The sequence below is a fragment of the Oreochromis aureus genome, unplaced genomic scaffold (genome assembly GCF_013358895.1).
Source record: "Oreochromis aureus strain Israel breed Guangdong unplaced genomic scaffold, ZZ_aureus HiC_scaffold_370, whole genome shotgun sequence".
Lineage (NCBI taxonomy): Eukaryota > Metazoa > Chordata > Actinopteri > Cichliformes > Cichlidae > Oreochromis > Oreochromis aureus.
The window spans coordinates 114,339-138,383 of NW_024108918.1; the positions used below are offsets into that span (position 1 = coordinate 114,339).

General features: G+C 39.6%; 1 protein-coding gene and 1 pseudogene across 2 annotated transcripts; one reads left to right on the top strand and one right to left on the bottom strand.

Annotated features, from left to right (window-relative positions):
• Nucleotides 1-6,663: 6,663 nt before the first annotated feature.
• Nucleotides 6,664-11,632, top strand: LOC116327435 (aquaporin-11-like). Of its 2 annotated transcripts, XM_031749014.2 has the most exons (3): nt 6,664-7,599; nt 9,117-9,233; nt 10,875-11,632. In XM_031749014.2, the coding sequence occupies exons 1-3, from the start codon at nt 7,002-7,004 to the stop codon at nt 10,973-10,975; spliced, it is 816 nt and encodes a 271-aa protein (XP_031604874.2). In that variant the 5' UTR covers nt 6,664-7,001; the 3' UTR covers nt 10,976-11,632. The 2 variants fall into 2 exon arrangements, with proteins under 2 accessions (XP_031604874.2, XP_039463694.1); XM_039607760.1 differs by lacking the exon at nt 10,875-11,632 and having other exon boundaries at nt 8,961-9,124.
• Nucleotides 11,633-13,055: 1,423 nt separating this feature from the next.
• LOC120437028 lies at nt 13,056-18,742 on the bottom strand (annotated as a pseudogene).
• Between the last annotated feature and the right edge of the window lie 5,303 nt (nt 18,743-24,045).

Below are 24,045 nucleotides of genomic sequence, written 5' to 3' on the forward strand. Positions count from 1 at the left end.
TTAAAAATGGTTCTCTTTGCTGACGATACAAACATTTTCTGCTCTGGTGATGATCTGCATAATTTATTGGATGATATGACTAATGAAATAAGTAAAGTGAAGTTCTGGCTTGATAAAAACAAATTATCATTAAATTTGAATAAAACTAAAATTATGTTATTTGGAAATAGTACCTTAAATACAATGCTAAGATTAAACTAAATGGTGTTGATATTGAAAGAATCAGTGAAAATAAATTTCTGGGGGTAATATTAGATGAAAACCTGGAGTGCTCACGTAAGATATATTCATTCCAAAGTATCACGAAGCATTGCAATACTAACAAAGCAGGTAACACACGGGACATCTCTTCATATTCTCTACTGTTCACTGGTTTCACCATACTTAAGCTATTGTGCAGAGGTCTGGGGCAACAACTATAAAACCACATTACTTTCACTTTTTACTCTTCAACAAAAAAAGCAGTTTGAATCATCCACAATGCAGGTTATAGGGAACATACAAACTCACTATTTTTACAGTCTGAAATATTGAAATTTGCTGATCTAGTGAAATTCCAAACAGCACAAATTCTATTCAAAGCAAAAAATAAGGAACTGCCAGATTATACTCAGAGTATTTTTTTTTAAAAGAAGTAAGTTAGAATTTAAGGGGTTTTTGTACCTCAAAATAGGGAAGGTATGTACTACAAGAAAAAGCTTTTGTGTTTCTGTGCATGGAGTGAAGCTGTGGAACAGTTTGAATATGGAATTGAAGCAATATCCAAACATAAAACAGTTCAAAAAGAATTATAAAGATATGATCTTCTTGAGCTATAAAGAAAAGGGAAAATGCTGAAATTAAGTGAATGTTGCTATTTAGAAAATTTCATGATGTGATATTATAGTATATATTATATCAGATTACAGATTATATCAGTAAGGAAGCTGGCTAAATATTGACTGATAATTTATGGCAAAGGGGTGGGATTAAATAAGTGTGTATTTCTTCCCACTCCCTTTCGACATGTAACTGAATCAGAACAGAAGCAATATTGAAATGTATTAACTTTATTTTGTATAGTATTTTTTTCTCTAATTCTCTTTGCTAAATGTACCTGTATATTGTTTACATGATCTAAATAAATTAACAAACAAACAAACAAACAGGCCCAAAGACAGGAGGAGGACAGCTGAGAGTGGAAAAACAATCACAAAAATGAATACTGCCAGATTTTCAACTTCGGTCTACAAGAAAATAAGAAGATCATGGGATCAGCCTCGATTGCACTTTGGACCTATTGATGGGATGCGCTCCGTCCCTTGATGCATCTACACTTTAAATTTTTGGTTGGGCTGCTTGGGTACAAAGTAAATTTCATCATCAGATGATGAGGTTCATGTAAACATCTGCATGGAAACTGGATGCCTGGACTTCTCTGCTTACTTAGACCAAACCAAACCTGAATTATGTTGGAAAATACGTGATGTTTTATGAATGATCACATAAGAAACAACATTTTTTAGTCGTTTTTGAAACTAAAAAACTATTCAAAAAGTTTTCAATAGCTTAGAAAGCACTTTCACGTTTTCATAAATATTCATGGCTGTGTGGTAAAGCTGACATAATCTCACTTGTAATGGTTCAGATTGGACACTGTGACTGGCCGGTTCTGTGCTCCAGACCACATGTTTGATACCTCTGGACCCATGCAACGAAGTATAAAAAGAACTGTGTCCACGCTTTGAGCTGTGAAGAGTGAAAGCAGATATAAGGCGTGATACCAAACCAAGTGCTTCAAAGTGTTCCTTGATGATGTGATAAAGAAGTGGCGTTCCTCCTCCAACCACAACAGGAAGCTCATGAAGCGAGCAGTGTCAGTGTTTGTACGACACTCACCAGGAGACCTCTGAGCAGGATGGCTGCAGTCGCACAGCTCTGCTTCTCCCTGCTGTTCACTCTCTTCAGCAACATTCATGGAGAAGAATTTATCGCCATAAGAAAAGAAGGAGGCTCTTTACAGTTCAAGCTTCCAGATCAAAACAGCTCCTGCATCACCTCCAGACGTGTTGGTGAAGATACTCTGGTCCTGTGGAACATCTCTGACCCCTGGAACAGAAACTTCACAGTACATGAAGACCTGACAGGACGACTCTCATTTCCTGACACATTTCATGATTCTCCTTCCTTTACTCTCAACAGCCTGACCCACTCAGACTCTGGACTGTACCAAGATGTGTGCTGGACTCAGGGCAGCGTGACATATGAGAGAAACATCAGCCTGACTGTGTGTAAGACATTAGGGAGGGAAGAATTGATCACCAGTCCTGAATCCATTCTAGACGTACAATGTAAGGGAGCAGGTGAGAATATGATGGTGCGTTGGATCAGACATGACGATGAGTGGCAACCAAACGGTATCGAAGACTTTAGAATTTTGAAGGTAAATAAAGTCCAAGAAAGTTTCCTGCAGGTGACAAACACATCACTTCTTCATGTCTTCAAGACACGACAAACATGTTACATCTGTCTGGTGATGAACCAACAGCAGTGTGTGAGCACTTACTCTGTACGTTTCACCAAACAAACAAAGCTACATTATGCTTCAGAGGGAGACACAGCTGTGCTGGAGTGTCCCTTCACGGACCCCATTCATGACCAGCCCCCGGTTTGGTGGAGGGAGGAAGATACTGATCAAGAAATTGGTCGAAACTTCTCGCTGGTACTTCCATCACCAATGTTAAATGATTCAGGTATCTACTTCTGTGTAGGTGAAACAGTAAGTCATGCGTACTGGCTTTTCGTGTGCCCTAAGTTTGGTCCACCTGCAGTAAAAGTTTTCTCAGAGGGAGATGAAGTCACTTTGAGATGCTCTGGTAATTGGGAAAGTGATAATTCGGCCACTTGGATCATGAAGCCGATTCAAAAAGAAGGCAAAATTGTGTACGATGATGAGTTCTGCAATGACAATAGAATCACTTGTTCCCATGACAGCCTGATAATCTCTAATGTCTCACTGAAAGATGCAGGAGAGTATGTGTGTACAGGTTTTAAGTCACAGGATGAGTGTGTGTCAGCACAAAAAATAGTTCTGATCCACAGAGAGCCCTTTGGGGTTTACTCGACCTTCTACAGAGTCAGGTGGATACTGCTCAGTGGTCTGCAGGTGATGCTTTGTGTTGTTGTGGTCTGTGTGATACAGAAAACCAGGAGAGGAGAGCGGCTTTCAGCTCAGACACACACTTAATATGCTTATCATCTTTCATCATCATCATAATAATAATACATAAAAGTGATGAAATCAAAACAAAATTTTTTTTTTTTTGTAGATATGAATCTGTTACCTGACTGGACAGCTCGCTCTCTTATGTGATTATATATTTTAAACATTTTGCTTTTTTTTAATCTTTTGACTTAATTCTTCTTTATTTCTGCTCATTTTATTTCAGCTATAATGATTATGTGCTTTTTTGTTTTATGTGATTTGATGTTTATCCATATATCATTCATGTATCTCTCAGAGTATCATTTTGAATATTCTTCTGTTTCTATCAGTGATCAGTTCGATCTATAATAAATGTTAGAAACCAGTTGTAAATGTATTCGTTCTTCACTCTGATGTGAATCATTATCATCTCTCTTGGAAAATGTATTTTGTTATTGTGTTTAAGAGCAGATTCATTACAGCACCATGTTTATCTGCACTATATTGTTTTCATTGTTGTGAATCATTTATATTTGTATTTCAAATTGTTGTGATGCAGCAGACTGGAAACATGATTGTCTGATACAGCAAACACTTCATAATATGGACTTTACTGCTTTCACTGTGTTTTTATATTCTCCATTTTTGTTAGGAATCATTTCATTAATGAACCAGTACTCATGATCATACTGCACGATTCTGCATAATATAAAAGTATTATTGACAGCCGACATCTGTTTCATCACTTCTTTCTCCCAACAGTAGCCATAAGAATCTGTGTTAGCTGCTTGTGTTTTGTCCTGTGTTTTAAGAATTTCTGCAGGTTGTTCCTCTAATGGACCAACCATGGATCACGTACCTGGGTTGAAAAAGCCCCTCCAACAGCTGCAGAGAAAGAGAGAGAGCGAACGCTTCTATAACACCGTCTATGACATTAATATCATATCTATAAAGTGCAAACAAGACACTTACTCCAGTGTATATACTGCACCTTGGACATGCATTCAAAAACACAATCATGACTGTTATAACTGCTGCTGTTACACATTTACATGTGGCAGATATATACTACTGATTTGAGAAGTGCAGATGCTCCGCAGCCTGTTTTCATGTTAAAGTTGTTTTTTCTTTAACTTTATAATCTGATACTTTAGAAAATGACCCTCTCTCTCACACACACGTGGCTTTTTTCTGTTTCCTACACTTCCCCACACGCAGTTCTTCATTATCTCTGAAAACATGTTTACTTCAGTGGTTTGACGTCCGTTTCCTCCCACATATCCTCCACATCTGTCCATCAATCCTTTATCTGCAACAAATGACCTTAATTTTTTCCACTTGTGTAGATTTGGTATAAATCCCTACACATACTGAAAAACATTTTGACATTTTAGCCTTTTTCCTGAAAGGGTAAAAAGCACGTAAGCAGCATGCTGAGGTCAAGACTCTTGCAAAAGAGAGTTTATCTCTAGAGTCATAATTTTCTGATTCAGTGAAAGTTAAATAGTTAAAATAAACATGACTGGACCTTGTTTAGGTAAGTCAAAGACCTTACAGTGTACCTTATATATTAGATGTAGGCATATATAACATTTAGGGGGGGTCGTGGCTCAAGAGTTGGCAGTTCGTCTAGTAATCGGAAGGTTGCCGGTTTGAGCCCCGGCTCGGACAGTCTCGGTTGTTGAGCAAGAAACTTCACCCACCGCCTACTGGTGACGGCCAGAGGGGCTGATGGCAGCCTCCCTTCTGTCAGTCTTCCCCAGGGCAGCTGTGGCTACAACTGTAGTTTGCCTTCACCAGTGTGTAAATGTGAGAGTGAATGAATAGTGGAATTGTAAAGTGCATTTGAGGTTCCCGAAAAGTGCTATATAAATGCAATCCATTATTATTATTGTTTAGAAAATTGCTTAATAATCAATTTTAAATTAAATTTGGTCCAGAGGTTAATGAGTTGCAGAAGCTGAATTTGATTGATTTGCTGCACTTTTCGCTCTCATGATGCTGAAATTTGAGGTTGAGATGTTTTCATGTTTTCCTGATAACTAACTGAGCGTTTAACGTTTCATCTAGCACCATCGTCTGTGCTGGGATGTCATCAAAATTCATATAAGCTAAACAGACTCACATACAAGAGGAGGACAGCTGAGAGTGGGAAAAAAAGATTTACACAAAAATTAATACTGCCGGATTTTCAACTAGTGTCTACAAGGAAAAAAACTCCAAAAAATGTAAACATGCACTGAAGATCATGGGATCAGCTTTAGGTCTCGATCGTACTTTCGACCTGCTGACAGGATGTGCCCCGTCCATTGATGGATGTATACTTTAAATGTCTGGTACGGCTGCTTGGGTACAAAATAAATTTCATCAGTTTGATGTAAACATCGCATGGAATTTGGACTTGAATATTTCGGAAATATGTTATGTTTTACTAGAGATCACAGAAGAAACAAACATTTTTACTTGTTTTGGAAACTAGATTCAAATTAAGATTCAAGGTCTTTATTGCCAGTACAAATATACACAGTATACAGCGTACCGAAATGCCGTTTCACTCCAAGCCCCCCACACAGTAAAAATGTCAATATTTCAGAGTAAACCTATTTTAATCTAGAGAGAGTATTTACAACTCTATGAGGAGTAAACCAGCTCTAACATCAGTGTTAAAAGTCAGTGTAAAATTCTTTTGACACGCAGTGAAGACTTAACTCCACACAGTGTTGATTATTGCCAGTCTGCAGATGTGCGCAGTCTCAGAGTTCTGACGAGCATGGAATTTTCTCCAGAGAGTTGCCAAAGTCAGGGAAGTGAAGTTAACATTCCCATACTGATAACATTGTTTAAAAGGTATTTTTTAAACTAAATCGCGCTTCATAGTTTCACTGATGTCGAGTGAGGACATGTTTGCAGCGTTTACCCATAGGTTTAATGATATTGTCAAGTAGCTACATGCTAACAGTTGCTAAAAGTTCAGATGTCGTTATCTTCTCACTGAGTTAATATGATAGTAAGGGCCGTGGATACGGGACCAAAAGGCCCCGTGGCCATGATGACGCTGGTGGAGGTGGAGTCTGCTGAGCAATTCCATTTTTATCCATATCTCATTCATGTATCTTTCAGAGTGTAAATTTGAATATTCTTTTGTTTCTATCAGTGATCAGTTCGATCTATAATAAATATTAGAAACCAGTTGTAAATGTATTAGTTCTTCACTCTGATGTGAATCATTATCATCTCTCTTGGAAAATTCTTGAAAATATTCTCGATTTTTGTTAGGAATCATTTCATTAATGAACCAGTACTCATGATCATACTTCATGATTCTGCATAATATAAAAATATTATTGACAATAAATATAATTTGATGGTAACTCTTTTGTACTATTTGGCCGTTTAAATATGATTATTGCTTCTGTTTGAGTAAATTGTAAAGTATGTATGTGACGTCACGGGGCCCTGAGTGGGAGAAAAAACATGGATGAAAGGGGAAGAAGGAGAAGAAACGCAGTGAATATGCCCTCCATTCCCCACATCGTGGGGTTTGATTTGACTCCGTGCTGAGAGCAGACAACCAGCAGGAGGAGGACTGCGGAGCTCAGTCACTTCCGCACCATGTGAGCCACCGGGACTGAAGCTCATTTGCTCCCGCTTGAACTCCACATCCTCCGGTATAGCGAAGCAGCACCCCGGCACAGCAGAGACTTCCGCACCCCATCATCAGTGCGCTCCAGCGAGAGAAAGGAGGCTCGCAGCTCAGTGCACGCAGCGGCCGCGCACAGCGTCCGTCCCCGGCTGGGAGCGCGGACCGGCCAGCAGCATGTCTGCGGACGTGGCGGTGTCTTTGTCGGTGCTCGCGGGGATCGTCGTGCTGAGCGACGTGACACGCAGGTTGCTGGCTCGGGCCCTCGCGGACACCGGGCTCTCCGAGTACGCGGTGGAGCTCGTGTCCACCTTCCAGCTGTGCTGCTGCACGCACGAGCTCAAGCTGCTGTCCGAGGTGGGCGGCATCGAGCCTTGGCTCGCGCTCACCTTCACCTATCTGGCGTCGGTGGCCCACGGGCTCACCTTTAGCGGGGCGATCGGGAACCCCTCCGGTGCGCTCGAGCGCGCCTACCGAGCCAAGTTGTCGGGCTCCCGCGCCCTGCGGAGGATCGCGTGCCAGTTCGCGGCGGCCGCCGCTGCACGCGCTGCGGTGCCGATGCTGTGGGGGGTCGGGCTGTCGAGACTGCACGCGCGACACAAGCTGTTCGGGTTCCGATGCACCAGCCCCATCCACGCGCCCCTGCACGAGGCCGCTGCGGTGGAGCTCGCGTGCGCCTTTGCGGTTCAGACTGTTATCACGCACACGCAATCGGTGGAGGAGAAATACCGCGTGCACGCCGTGGCTGCGGTCATCACCACAGCAGTTTATGCAGGTATGATAACTGACTGCTGCAGGAAATCAAATCCGGCTCCAGTGCTAATTAATCACGTGATCGGAAGTCACGAGCATATCAGAGTATTTACATGGTGCAGGGGACTGTTGGGGGGAGACACGAACCGGCCACCAATCAGACACTTCAGTCATGAATACATAAAAATCACCTAAATGTGGTTGAACAGTGGCTCAGACCTCCTGCTCTCATAAACACGCATTAGCGGTGTGAGGGACGGAGCTGCTTTGTTTGTGGTAGTTTTCATCATGTTCCACACAAAAGTGTGCAGCTTATAATTATGTGGTAAAGTGTCCCACCTCAGGCTAGTGCAGGCATCAAAAGGCAGTGACACGGAGAGCCATGATAACGGTCTCTCTTCACAAACACTGGAGGCTTGGAAAGGCCTCAATCCTAAGGTCTTAAGAACGGGAGCCAATCAGGTGGCCGCGTGACTGTAGAATCTTTACTCTGTGTGTGTGGTGTGTGTAGAGGGACACATGTTCACTGTGTGTTTATATAGAACAAGCAGACTGGGACAATTATGATCAAACCAAACTCAACACCTAAAATCGACTCCTGATCTTTGACCCGTCCTCACCTGGTCATGAACGTGATGGTCAGCCAGGTATCCAGTTTACCTCTGAGTGTCAGATTTAGGCAGATTTGATTGCTTCCATTTCATAATGACAGATTTAAGTGAACTCCTCTGTATCCATTCCCAGACTGCTACTTTTCAATAACCTTTCCTTTAACTTGCTCCGAGTGCTCTTTTGTCTGCATGGTGTAACTGTAGCCTGGCATGCTGAATAACCAGTGAGTGGACCTTCCAGAAATATGTGATTTTGGCTGTAGAAGTAGGTCAGTCACCTTTGAAGGGCTGAATATTTGTGGAGTCATCAGTTGACATACATTTGTGGAAGTCTGTTTTCACTCTGATAATAAAGAGGATTTATTTATTTCATTGACCAATAATAAACAGACTGTTATTATATTCACAGTGATGCTTTGAGGAAGACTGCACTGTTTGTCCCAGAATAATCAAACTGCTATGAAATACATTCACTAATTTAATATTTGGAACTAATACACTATTAGTACATCTGAGAGACACCTTCTTTCTCAAGAAGTCACATTAAGAGTAATAGATTACATCTCTCACTGTGTCCGACCAAACAACTCCTGTGGAAAGTCAGTTATTAGCAGTTTTTTAACTACACTCGTAAATACACATTTGACTGAATGCTGATAAGTGAATACTGAGAAGTTAGGAAATATTTTCAAATTTTATACTATAATATTATAATTATAATATTATAATATATTATACTTTTCTGCTCTGTTTTTATACCTTTATGGAGAAGAAAAGCATCTGGAGTCCAGATGCTTTCCAGATATGACCTGGATGACTGAGAACCTTCACAGACTTCAGGAATGCATTCAGCTCCTTTGTGCTGTATAACAGATTTAAATGATGAACAAATGTGAGTTCACTAATAAAACTGTGCATGTGTGTCCAGGTGGCAGCGTGACCGGAGCTGTCTTTAACCCAGCGCTGGCCTTCTCCACACAGTTCCCCTGCAGTGGTCACTCCTTCCTCGAGTACTGCGTGGTCTACTGGCTGGGCCCGCTGCTCGGTGAGACTAACACACCTGACAGAGACGTTAGAAAAATCTCAACTTAAAGAGATCACAAGTGTTTCTCCTGCTGCTGACTGAAGCCAGTAACATCAGTTTGAAAATAGTTTTTAATGTGATTTTTGCACAAACTGGCTGGAAAATCCTCAGTGCTATAAATTGAGGTCTTTGACATTTAATAATTATAAACACATAAACTTTTTTTTAAATTGAAATTTCTTCTGGCTTTTCATTCTGTGTATAAACACGACAGCTCAAAAAGTTTGAAACTTTGAAGGGGTTTAGCGTGAAGTCATGTTAACAATCCAGTAACATTTGCCTTACATGCCATTTGAAAATAGACAAAAAGCCTTTTAACTAAGAAACTATGATTCGTACAAGTGTGGTGTGTATTGTCAACATATAGAAAATACCATATAAAGGTTTAACATATCATATCCCGTTTGACCTCCGACCTCTCCTTCAAGGTCAGTTGATTGATCTGAAGGTCAAAGGGATAATAATAGAGCTATTTAAAACTATGTTTCTTACTGTCATTGTATTTTCGTCGTGTCGGCATATAGGGAATGATAAATAGGGTTCCTGAATATCACCTTATTTTGGACCTCTGACCTTCTTTCTGACCTTCTTCTCAGTCTTTCCATGTTCAGTGCAATATTTTGGTCTCAGTGAAATTAACATCCCCACCCTAAATGACCATAGCCCCTCCACCCTTATTTATTTATTTATTATATTATATACCTGCCCTTGTGTACCGCCCCATAATGTTTCTGTTTCAATGTTTCTTACGCATACACCATGTATATAGTTCTCTCACATATATGTATACATATATATTGCTTTTTATTTTTTTCCCTCCTTGTATATTGTTATCATGTCACATTTGACCTCTGACCTCACTTTTACCCTTCACATCTGCCTTTCTTTCAAGTTGAGTCCAAAACGTGGTACAGCCTTAAAGACAGTTTCGTCTTTATATTTCCAGGACAGATTCACAATAGAAAATATTTTTACACGACGGTACACAGAAACAAAGAGCTGTGGTCATAAATGACCTCTTTGCCACGTGGATCACCAGTAAAGGTTTTAGTTGAACTGTTAGACAGAAGAAACCACATTAGCGATGAGCACTGCTACGTTTCAGTGCATGTGTCTCTGGCAGCCAGCGAGCCAGTTGTGTTCAAAGTGTTGACACAAATCTGATAAGCTGCTTAAATATTAAAATCTCATGACTCATTTGTTTGAAGCAAAGACGCGTGTATTTTATCTTCACTGGCAGCGCGACGAGCGTCTAAAAATATCTCTCGGTGCTTCAGGAATGACATCGTTTGTTTAATGGAATAAATCCCATGATTGCCGTTTCAGGATTCAGGCACATTTAATTTCATGCAACAGCAAATCTCAAAAATGTAAGAGAGCACACATCAGATTTTGGTCGATGAAATATTCAAGTTTTTGACTGACTTCCTTTGTGTGGTTAAAAAATAAGACACCTTTGGATAAAAAGCACCTCGAGGTGACTGTTGTTTGGGAGTTGTTTCATTTATCTGAGCGGTGTGCATCGCTTCACAGTAACACCTTAAATGTTTTATTCAGAAGTTTAATGTTTGATATACAGAAAACAACTTTTGGCTCTTTCAGGGATGATGAGCTCAGTGCTGCTGTTCGACAAAATCGTCCCTGCGCTCTTAAGAAAACCGTCGCCTCGCCATCTTCCCACGGAGAGCAAGAAGAAGGCGTGAGTGTTGCAGGATGGCGATTTTCAGGTGAAGCTGTTTGTGACGGACTGTCAACCTGCTGCTGAGAAAGAAGGAAGAAGAAGAACGGCACATATGCACTTCTTTTTAAGGGATACCAGAAGCACATCTAAGAAGTTCAACACAAAATTAGCTTTTAAACTTATGAGCAGGGCAATGGACGCCAACATTTTACTTTCAATCAAACTTGTAGAACTTTTTGTTTTTTTAATCCAGAGTCAACACACTGACCTTTTATTAGGGTTACTAAAATAATGTTTGCATGAGATTTTTTTTAAACGACTGGAACCACAGAGCTGATATAAAGGACACAGATGTGTTGTACCCCTGCAAACAAATGTTATACAGTAACATACACTTAGCCCCTATTTTATGTTTAAATCATTTTTTAAACTATTACACTAATCTGACAACTGCAAACTGAAAATGTGATGTAGCATATTGCAACAACCTCATTAGTCTGTCTTTGAGTAAAGGATCTGTGTATTTTAGTCATATTTTTACCTAATATAACATTCCTGAGCCATGCACAGTGTAGGAGTGTACATGCACGTCTGTTAGTTTTTGCACAATTGCAATTAGTGCCTTTGAGCTCTTTGTAAATACTGTACATGCAAAAATAAACTGTGTAGTCAGTGCTGATTGGTTGTTTCCTTGATCCTGGGAAGGATTCAGCAAAAACGTTAGTGTATTCAAAGAAGCCATGAAAAATTATTAGCTTACTATGAAAGCTGTCCAGAAATTTTGCACATTTCAGCCAAATCCAAGTGTCAGTCTGAACACATCTGTTGCTGTTCAGCCAGATTTTCCTCTATAAATATGCATCAGTTTTATGTTGATACCATAAAGCAGGGGTCTCAAACTTAGGGAGCTGTGGGCCACTGCTGGCACTGCCATCTCATTGGAGGGCCACTTTAGTGTTCAAGTAGTACCAGAAAAACAAGAAAACACTGCATAATTGTGTTTGTATTTAACAAAATAAAAACGCAGACATAAGTGTACACATCAGTTTTTGACTCTCACTGGACTAACACAGCCAATCCCTCAGCATGTTTGTGCTCTCTGCTCTTGTTGCCTTCATATTAATGAACTTTTTGCTTTTTAAAGAACTCATTTTAATATCCTCCCTAACAAAAAAAAGTAACTTCAAGGACCAAATTCCATTATCTCTTCAGCTCAATATATGGGCCGCAAATAGGTGTGACGTAGGCCACGAGTTTGAGACCCGTGTCGTAAAGTTTGATCTGTTTTCTGATGATTAACTGAAGGAAACTTCAAAAATGGCCTTTCCATTTCACCACGTGGGATAAACGGCTGCTCAAATAAGTTAAATAAAGATCTTTTTGTGATTTCTTCTGTGCAGATAATCTGCAAGATGGAAAACTTTCACAAGCCGATGCAATAATTGGCTCATTCACTCTTTTATGATTACAGTTTATGATAAAGTCCATTAAACATTTGCAAAATTCAAGACTCAATCCAGTGTAAAGATGACCATCAAGGAAATATAATTTTGTGAGATTACACTTCCCCTTTTGACTGACCTTAGTGAGACCATGCAAAGCTGAAAATTACTCAGAAGCTTCTATCATATACAAATCATTAAAAAAAAAAAAAAAAAGATTTGCCACCAGAGGCTCCTGGCGCTGCTCCTCGCATATCCAAATGAGTGGGCATTCACTGCCTGTTCAATGACAGCTGAGGAGGAAGTGCAGGATGTGTACCATTACTGGAAGGCTGGTGGTTCAATAGTCATCTTCTCCAGATCCATCACTATGGTTTATAGAATATAATCCTATAGAACTGTTCCATTTACAAACCCATCATTTACAAAAAATGATGGAATCAACACTTGGAGGACGATCGTTCAGTTTTTTTTACTTTGTAGGAAATAAATCACATCTATGACTCACACAGGACTGAAGACAAACACTTCAAACTGTTGTGGTGTTTGAAATTCTGTCATATACAAATTAATGAGTAACTCCAGACGGACAAACTTTGGTGCTCCCATCCACATCGAGTTTCACTGTTATCTGCACTAACACTGAAATAAACAAGCCGATACAAAAACTACTTGTTTATTGACAATCACATACAAAGATCCACTGTCCTCAGCAAAAACATCAAATATTCAATTGGTCATTAGGTACAAAACAAACAAAAACTCAGCGTTAGTTGGTTTTACAAACACGTTCGGGACTGCATCTCAAAAGTCCAGAGTAGCTTTGTTACAGAAGTGCCTGACAGTATGTCGATGTGACCGTTATCGAATTAACAGAAACCACACGATGGTTCAGAGCAGATGTCAGAAGCTGAGCGGTAAAAGGTTTCACAGAAAAGAGAGTAAGAGCTTTAAAGAAGTGCTGTTGTCCTTGTCTTCTATCCCACGATGCAACACTGATGCATTGACTGGCTGCAGACACGATTTCCATCTACAGAAAGAGTCAGAACGCACGAATGAACCAAACTGCAAACAGGCAACTTTTCTGTGGTCGCAAGTTCACGACACGGTTAATCAATGCAAACACTGATTGATGATTAGCTCAGTGGGCCGTGTGCAGTATGTTTCTCATCTCAGCACATGTTTTACATTTTATTCTGCACATGCCTTTTTTAGTTAAACAAGTGGTAGTGTAGTGTGAGTGTAGTTAAATTTCACTGGCACGCTGAGATTCAGACGGTGGATCTGGACCCAAAAGATCATCACATGATCTTTTGCAGCCATTATAAACGTGACTTTACTTATTTTTGAAGCATCATGTAAATGAATTCTTATTTCAGTGGTAATTAAAAGCGGCACTTATAGCATCACCTGTTAAATCTGATTAGAAATGCTTAAAAGTGTGCCGCCTTTGCCCCAAAATGAAGTTTTAAAAAGATTTCCCCCCCTCAGGTTACTCTTTTATCACCACGTTTTCTGCTATTGATTTTTCAGAGCTCTCTCTTTCTCTTCGTAACGTCTGCTCTTTGGCCAAACTGCCTGTTCCTGCTTCTAACGGCCAATTCCTGCAAATGCTGACCGTCACACTGAGACCTACCAGTGCTCGACGTCAGCATCCTCGAACTGACCCGCCTCCATCGCTGCTGTGTCCACCTCCATCCCATCTGTCAACATAAACACACACACCAGAAATAAATCTTAAAATAATTGATCCTCATCTTGAAAATCATCCAGAAATACTTTAATTTTCACTGCACAGAAAAGATTTTTTTGAGGAAAAGTAAGTCATTTATATTTGCTCTACATTATAAACTGAACAGTATATTTATTAGTCTCTCATTGACTGGTTAAAGCAGGTAAGAAAAACATAGGATAGTTTCATTTTTAGTAACAACTGTACAGGTGATGATAACTCACACCAGAGCTTAAAGTTAGGGACTGGCTGCTTTGATTGACAGGTGTGTCACCACAGGTGTAGCTGCTAGCTGCCTGCTAGGCTTCACCTCCACTCTGTCTATGCTGCTGATGCCTCCTGAAGCATTTTAATGAATTTATCTGACAAATACAGTTTGTTGAATAAACCAACATGGTGGCAACCAAAACACTAATGCTTCAAAGTTCAGATAGCAATGGATGACAGGCTGCATGCCGATCAACCATCTCCTCCTCCACCTTCCTGATACACATCAGAGCAACGTTGAACATGAGTTGACCTTTTTTGTATCTACGGTGTCATTTTGTTTAGTTTTAGTCTGGAAACTTTTGTAATTGTGTCCCTCACATCTGTCTCATCGTGCTCCGTGTGTCATATCATTACTTACAAAACTAAAACACAAAGAGCGACAGGTCGAGGTTTATGTGACTGACCTTCAAACTCGGCTTTTGTTTCTTCCGTCCGGACTCCAGCCATGTGGTACTGCTGAGCGACTGACTGAGCCAGCATCCCCTCTAGCCTCTCCAGCGTGGCCTGACCCTCCTGCGTTAGTGCCGACAGGCCCTCGTCGCAGGTGTAGAAGGTCGGGATGTCAGCGTGACCGTGCTCTAAGCAGGTGGAGGAGAGAGATGGTGACGCAGCAGCAACAATTTAAAGACAAATTCTACCTGTGTGTTTTTGCTGTAACATGATAAAGGTGTTGAAAGCTTTTACGCACACAGAATATAGCTCCCAGACTGATATCTAACAACGACTCATGAATTCTTTCTACTGTTTCTTTGGTTGTTGGAAGAAACAGTGGCATCTCCAGTCTGCCCTGTAAGTCTGACATCATTAGCCGTTCCATCTAAAGATGATGCACCATGTTCTGAGGATTTCTGAAAACTCTGCTGTCACTTCACACATAGAGCGAAGACGGAGAACTAAACAGTACCCATTCAAATCAATGTTAGTCTCAGAGTGACTCTTTTCTGACACCATTAAATATCTGCTGTCTGGCAAACCTGAGCCGCTGGGCTGTAGTTACACCACATGGTTTTAAAAACTGGGCTTTAAAATGTGCTGCAGATGAATAGTGGTAATAAAAACCCAGAGAGACAGGCAGTGATCACTGACTAATTTTAAGGACTTGTTCAGATTAAATGACACCTTAAAAAGACAACAGCAGTTTGGACCTGGATGCAGGGTTCACGCATCATCACTTAACAACAGGATAGCACAATCCCCTCACTCTTATTTTGAAAGTTCAGCTGCTGATAACCATCTATTCTCAGCCCTGCTGCTTCTTCAGTGACATATTTACAAAGAGTAGTGTTTAATTCCACCTGTCCAAACTGCACTGCCATAAACATCAGTTACTCTGTGCTCAGCAAGGTGTTTCATCTCATTTAAACTTACCAGCCTCTGCAAGCAAACAGTCCGAGTCATCAGTCCGTGAAGGGAAAGAGAAAAGACAGAAGGAGAAAAATGAAAAGACTTTTACATTCAGACAAAAGAAGTATTTTATCAAATGTTCTTTACAGTAAACTATTTAAACTGGAACTATTTGGTAATCCTTATTTTCTGTCATATATGCAGCTACAATGGTGCGTGCTCAGAGTAAAACAGCCACCATAACAAATCACGAGGTCACCATAATAACAAGTAATCATTATGAGCTTTTAAGCGCTTATTAATGAGGATTGGTTTATAACCTGGATCTGTCTAATCTCAAACATGGGGACATCCATAATGTGGCTAGTCAGACCGTCTCTTTGCAAGACAAAGCTAATCAACAACAATTTCCCTTGTGGGATTAATAAAGTATCCATCCATCCATCAGAAGGAAGCTAAAGGAGTGGAGCTCCTCTGGAGGGTGGAGCTAAAGGAGATAAACGGGAGGAGTTTGTGTCAGACAAAGGAGGATCGAGGATGAACTGTGGTGCTGTCGGAAGGAGGAATACAGTAAATATGAAATGTGTTTAAAGATAATTCAGTGTCCAAGAATAAAAATTTAGGTTGGAAATGAGCAGAACAGATCAACTTTACAAGAACAGCCATTGGTGATGTAAGAAAATCACTTCAATAGAAATACAATTAGACACAAAGCCAATTCTATTCTGTATTCACAAATACAATAAAATGCTTAAAAAGAAAACTCAGTTTTTCTTCTGGAAAGATTTTCTGTTTCTGTTTTGTGTTTCTGAATTAATTTGAGAATTTAGATCACTGTTTGTTGGAATGCGGGGAGCTGTTGTCTTCTTTGTGTCTGCTAAAGAGACAAACAAGTGCATGAAAAGAGGATCCTAAATCATCCAGACTGAAATCAGACCCATTTTACAGACCACTTCATTGTAACGTTGAGCCAGGTGCAATCTGCATCTATGCGTTTGAGTTTTGCCTCACCGGCTTCCTCCACGCCGTACTCCTCTCCTTCAAAGTCGTTGTCCAGTCGTCATCCTCGGGATCGGGGTGAAGCGCCTGGCACTCGCACATGGCTGAGAACATGGACTCCACTGCAAGTAAAGCACACAAAGGTATAAGTGTGATGCTGCGCCATCTCCAACTGTTGTTTATACAGGATGTGCAGCCATGTTGAAATGTCTGCTGCTCATCCCCAGCGAGGTCACTCACATGCCGCTTTGTCGCTGGGAACAAATCGAATCTCTGTGATCGTCCCTTCGTCTTCATCATCACCACCATCACTGCTGCCGTCATGATCATCATCATCATCATCATCATCAGCTGCTTTCTCTGCCATTTCTGCCTCGTTCTCTTCTGTAAGGAAACAGGAGAAGTCAGCAGTGACCCAAAAACTCCTTCAGAAACTGTAAAGAAACTATTTGTACAGAACAGGTCAAACACGCTTTAACAACCCCGAAGACTGGACTCCCCCTGCCTAAACAAGTAAAAAGAGATATGAAGTTCAGATGTAAACTTCGCCTCACTGTTGAGTTTGCCGTTGACCATGACGTAGAGGTGTTCCTGTGGGTAAGCGCTGACGTCTCTGGAGAGGGCGTGCAGTCCGATGGAGGGATACTCCAGAGAGAAACCCAGGCCTGAGCTGTCAAACCACGACAGGCGCCTGATAAAAAGAAAACAAACTGCTTTAAACAACAGCACTAAACAACTTTTAGATGCTTTTAAATGTCTGTCAGGCTTATTATCTGACTTTTCTGGCAACGACTAATTACGGTCTCAACTGACTATTAATTTATCAAATGATATTTTCAAAATGTTAAAAAATTCCAACTAAATTACTTTAACGTTGTTTGCTTCTACTTCCTGAAAGTAAAAAAATATGTAATGAGACAGTATGTAATTGTAATGCAACAGCGTGGGTTTGTGAGAAATATAACACAGCTGTAAAATCTGAATTTACGCACACAATGTTTCCTTCCCAGTTTATTGCTGTTTTGCGCTTATCCAAAAATTTTTACTAGCTTAAGAAAAATAAATAAGAAATTAAATTAAGAATTGAATAACTGAAATAATATAACAACACGAAGAAGAAAAAGAACGCAAAGACAATGTAAAAAGGAAAGAAATACAATGATAGCACAGAAACAAATTCCAAAAAAATACAAATAAAAAATACATTTATTTAAAAATAAACATGAAAGAAAGGAAAAAAGAAACCCGCCTTTTAACATTACCGAGAGTCTAAGGTATACAAAAACACACAAAATATATCATGTTTACGGAGAGGTACAAGAAAAAAATGTAATATAAATAATAAGTAAACATATTTCTAATACTGGATTCAAAAGAAGACATCCACATTTTGTTCTGCAACGTATTATTTTGAAAGACTGTGCTCCGGAAGTGATTTCAGCGCACGGAGCAGACGTTTATTTTTGTGTCTATAATGTAAACTGGTGTAATTTCCAATAAAGTGCGCGTGAAAGCCCGATAAGAACCTCAATAAACACGAGCCTGAACCCCAGACCCACGAGCCAAAGAGCAAAGCATGCGCCACGTGCACCACTTACGTTTCTGCGACGTAGAGGGTGCCGCAGCCGAGCCGCTGGCCGTCCATCACCGCCGTGGTCTCGGCTTGTTCGTGTCTCACTCCCTCGGTGGGAGGTTGGAGGTTTTTCAGTAACACCATAGTCCTCGGTCCGCTGGGACGGGAAAGAACAGAAACCGGTGAAAACGCGCTGCTGCGTGATAAATTTTGTACTGGCTAAAGATGGCTAATTTCACCCGGGGTAACTTCTCAGTGCTAAGTCAGTGTCGGACAGCTGGAGGCGAGAAAACGGCAGCCGTGCTATAACGCTTCGTCCCTTGGATTAGCAGATCCGGGACGGAAATCTTTGAGTGCGAGAACAGGCGTGACAAAAACTGAAAACACTGGAGTTACAAAGTGCTGGTTCAGGGTGACGTCACGCTGAAGTATCGCGACAACACAAAACTCCCAACGAGAATTCACACACTCCAGATTGGCAGTTTGAAAAGCTGCCGCGAGATGGAGCTGCTCCCTAATCTTTTATTCCTAAAGATGTGGAAACATAAATTCTTACATTATTTACAAAAAAAAGAGTAAAAAATAAACATTCTAACAAAGACTGAGCATATAGACAGTACAAACACGATTTTTTAAATAAACAAGCACAAATCAACAAAGTAAAAATAAATGATTATCTGTATAAAAAAAGAAAGGACATATTGAGTAAACACCACTGACTTTATAAGATTTTTTTTCTTTCCTTTTTTCACTTGTTGGTAAAGACATTAACTTAAGGGTTTCCTCACTGGTTACAAATTTGAGTGACTAACTGAGGAGGTTCAGTAACTGATTTAAACACTGCCTTAATAAAAAAAGAATCATTAATATTCAAAATAGTAACTCATTACGTTTGGATTACACTCCAATTACGCTGGTCCAGATAAGAAGCTGCTTAGCAAATATAATGTGCATTTTACAGCTGATTAGTCATTTGACATCAAAGCTTCAGAGCTCTGAAAGATCTCATTTTCACCAAGATTTCAATCCCAGGATCATCTTCAACCTGAGAGTCAAAACTATTTTATAATATACTGAAATTTTTCATGATTCATTTGTGTGTTCACATTTAACGTTTTTGTTCTGTTGGTATTTTTGTCAATTGAGAGAGTGGAGAACAAAAATATTACAAATAAGTTTGATCCTCATTATATCGGTTTCTTGAAAAATTGTTTGGAAACAGAATAAAGACAGAGTTTGTAAGGACTATAAGGTACACAAGCACTGAGGCAGTTATGCAATTTTCTAATCTTGCCTCAGAACACACACACACACACTGATTACTCATTTGACATCAAAGTTTGGGAGCTCTGATCCGGTTAATTAAATCCTGCAGTGAAATATGGGGATTGTGTGTTTATTAAAATTAAAAATCATCATGGAATCATTGATAGAAGAGCATCAACATTCAGCCTGTTAAATTAGATTTTGATATTTTTATTAATGGCCATAATTGGCCATTTTTGGCTACTTTTGATTTTACCTTTGTATTTCATCACCTTTAAATTGTTTTTACATTTTTTATTCTTGCCTTGCCTTGTTTGGTATCAACCTTTTCAGCACAATCTCACATGTCTGAATTTATTGACATACTGTATTAACACAACTGATCTGAAATCACACAAAAACATAAAAAATGAGTAGAAAAAGGCTGTCGTTGTTTTTGTTTTTGTAATGTAAAAACCACAAACATATCTACAGAATTATTTTCACAGCTTGAAATGCAAAAATGAATTGTAAATTTTAAAAAAAAAAACCCAAAAACCTAGGCACAAATGTTATAAACAATAAAGTTCATACAACTATTTACCTAAAAATGTTGTCAATGCCTCAGGTGTTTTTTGAACAACCACTTGAAAAACTACTAAAATTAAAATGAGAGAACAAAGGAGCTGTAATCTGATGGAAAAATATAAATCATATTTAGAGATGAAACAGAAGTCTGAACAAGTAACAATGAAGCAAACAGTAAATGAAACATGAAAGTTGTACAAATATCAGATTTTACCTTCACATCTGCTTTTGAGCTTAGAGTATGAGGACGTTTTTATCAATGGTTGTCTTTTTCCATTTATTTATTTAATTAATAATTTACTTTAATTAATAATTGGTTTAAATTAAAATGAAAGAATGTTTTCCAGGAATACTTTCAGTGCAGTGAAAAATGTCTGAAAAGTCAAGCTGACTGTAAAGTTTGGTCTATTTGACATTTTCAGTTTTTGTGAAGAAAGCGCCACCTCTTGGTGCCACTCTGTAACTGAATGAAAGGGGAGTGTAGAAAGCCCAAACACCCCAGGAGGAGGAACGGCCAACAGGTGGAAACTGGCTGGCAGTTCGCTGGTAGCTATCTGGGGGTGGTCATTCTATGTGGGCGTACCTGTACACTGAGACGCACAGACGACTGGGGTAGTGTACAGGAACATCTGTGTCACATGTGGATTACAAGTCCTCAACTCCAGCTGTGCTTCACTGTTGGAGGTGGTAGAGAACAACTGGACTTAGATCCTGTGGGACACACATCAGCCTCCCAGGGGTGTGAGGGGAAGATAAATGTGACATCCAGTTTGTTGTTTCTCATCTCTCTCCTCAAACCAGGAGAGAACTAATCAGATTAACAATCGCTTTAGAGTAACAACTTCTTTAAGGTCCTGAACCCAGATCGGTGACATCATGGAGCCATCATCCTTGGTGTTCTTGCTCTGGCGAGGATAAGAAAGGACAAAAGTGATGTTAAATCCATTGGCACAAGCCACACGTTAGTCTTATTTCGGTATCAGTGAACCTCTGAATGTTTTGCTGTTTGCCACTGTGTCAAAAACACCTTAGCAGTGTGTATAAATGCACGTGGCTGTTATGATGTTATTGCTGGTGTGTGAAGCGACCAGTGCAGTGGGTGTAATGGTTCTCTTAGCCTGAACTGTTTTTGGTGACTGTAGAAATTGGAGCTCCTTAAGAAAACATCCAAACCCCTCACAGAGTTCTGACCAGGTTTGATCCCAGGATCCTCTTACTGTGAGACCACAGAGCTACCCACTAAGGACAATAACACCTAGACCCTAATGATTTACATAGCACTTACGAATTGGAGAAAATGTTTAAATTATGAAAAAAAATTAGATTTCTTGAGTTTTTCTGAGTTTGAGAGAGTACAAAGATTAGTGTGACAGTTTCAATGAGACTATCTGGAACAAGTTAAAAACATTTCCTTCTAAATTCTCAGTATTCACTTATCAGCACTCAGTGTGTGAGATGTAATCTTTTACTGTTCATGTGACTTTCTGAGAATGTATGAAAAGTGATCGGCTCTCCCGCAATGTTCTTGTTTTGAACACCCACAGCAGGACTGAGGCCACGATTACAGTTCCACCTCAACTTTTATCCTAAAATCAGTCAGGCTCGTGCTTCACTGTAAATGTTTTTCACTGATTGATGTTGGTGATATTATGTGATCGACAGTGCATTTTATTTTCATGTCCTTCATCCTTCTTTTATCTGCATGATTTACACTAACTTATCAGTGCACATTAAAGAAAAGCAGGACGACATTCCTTAAAACCTTTCGTTTGATCATTTCTCAAAAAAATAAGATGAAATGAACAAAGTCAGACTGACATTTCCTCTGAAACAATCACCATATTAATAAATGATATAACAGCTCTGTAACATGTTTCACTCTACATCAGAGACATGTTAAAGCGTGTTGGCTGCATATTAACTCAAAATCCTGATTATTTGCTTGAAAATAAAGTTTGGGAGCTCTGATCCAGTTTATTAAATCCTGCACTGAAATATGAGGATTGTGTGTTTATTAAAATTAAAAATCATCATGGAGTCATTGACAGAAGAGCATCAACATTCAGCCTGTTAAATTAGATTTTGATATTTTTATTTCAGAAATGATTCCTAACAAAATGGAGAATATAAAACACAGTGAAAGCAGTAAAGTCCATATTATGAAGTGTTTGCTGTATCAGACAATCATGTTTCAGTCTGCTGCATCACAACAAGTTGAAATGCAAATATAAATGATTTACAACAATGAAAACAATATAGTGCAGATAAACATGGTGCTGTAATGAATCTGCTCTTAAACACAATAACAAAATACATTTTCCAAGAGAGACGATAATGATTCACATCAGAGTGAAGAACGAATACATTTACAACTGGTTTCTAACATTTATTATAGATCGAACTGATCACTGATAGAAACAGAAGAATATTCACAATGATACTCTGAGAGATACATGAATGACATATGGATAAAAAACAAATCACATGAAACAAAAAAGCACATAATCATTCTAGGTGAAATAAAAATGAGTACAAAAAAATAAGAATTAAGTCGAAAAATTAAAAAGGCAAAATGTTTAAAATATATAATCAGATAAGAGAGCGAGCTGTCCAGTCAGGTCACAGATTCATATCTACAATAATACTTTTGTTTGTTTTTGTTTTTGTTTTGGTTTCATCAATCCTAGGTCCCTGTATTAATATTAACACTATTATGATTACTTATAATAATAATGTTGTTATCATTATTACCATTATAAATGCTGATAAGCATACTAAGTGTGTGTCTGAGCTGAAAGCCGCTCTCCTCTCCTGGTTTTCTGTATCACACAGACCACAACAACACAAAGCATCACCTGCAGACCGCTGAGCAGTATCCACCTGACTCTGTAGAAGGTCGAGTAAACCCCAAAGGGCTCTCTGTGGATCAGAACTGTTTTTTCTGCTGACACACACTCCATCTCTGACTCTAAAACTGTACACCAATATTCTCCTGCATCTTCCAGTGAGACATTAGACATTATCAGGCTGTCATTGGAAAGAAGGATTCTGATTTGATTTTCAATAATCTCAGTAAATTCAATGATTTTACCTTCTCTTTTATCGATTTCATAAACCACCAGGGCTTCATACCCAGTTTTCTTTCAGTAGTACATGTGAGATTGACATCATCTCCCTCTGAGAAGACCTCTACTGCAGGTGGACCAAATTTGGGGCACACCAAAAGTTTATACCATTGTTTTATGGTTTGACCTCCACAGGTGTACCAACCTGAATCATTTAACATTAGCAATGGAAGCACCAGCGAGTAGTTTTGACCAACTTCTTCATAAGTCTTCGAGCCCATTTCCCACTTCCTCCAAACCGGGTGTGGGTCATGAATGAAGGGACACTGCAGCACAGCTGTGTCTCCCACTGAGCCATGGACTATCTTTGCTGCTTTGGTCAAACGTACTGAGTGAGTGCTCACACACTGCTGTTGGTTCATCACCAGGCAGATGTACAATGTTTGTAATGTGTTGAAGACATGAAGAAGTGATGCGTTTTTCACCTCCAGGAAACTTTCTTTTAATCTGTCCACCTTCAAAGCTGTGCCATCATCTAAAACTGTTAGCTGTAAGTCTTTGTCATACGTAAACTCATGTTTGATCCACTTCACCGTCAGATCCTCACCTGCTCCCTCACATCGTACATCCACTATGGCTTTGTGTGTTACATTACGTGTTGTTTCCTTACTTACTGTCTTACAGACAGTCAGGCTGATGTTTCTCTCATATGTCACGTTGCCCTGAGTCCAGCACACATCTTGGTACAGTCCAGAGTCTGAGTGGGTCAGGCTGTTGAGAGTAAATGAAGGAGAACCATGAAATGTCTCAGGAAATGAGAGTCGTCCTGTCAGG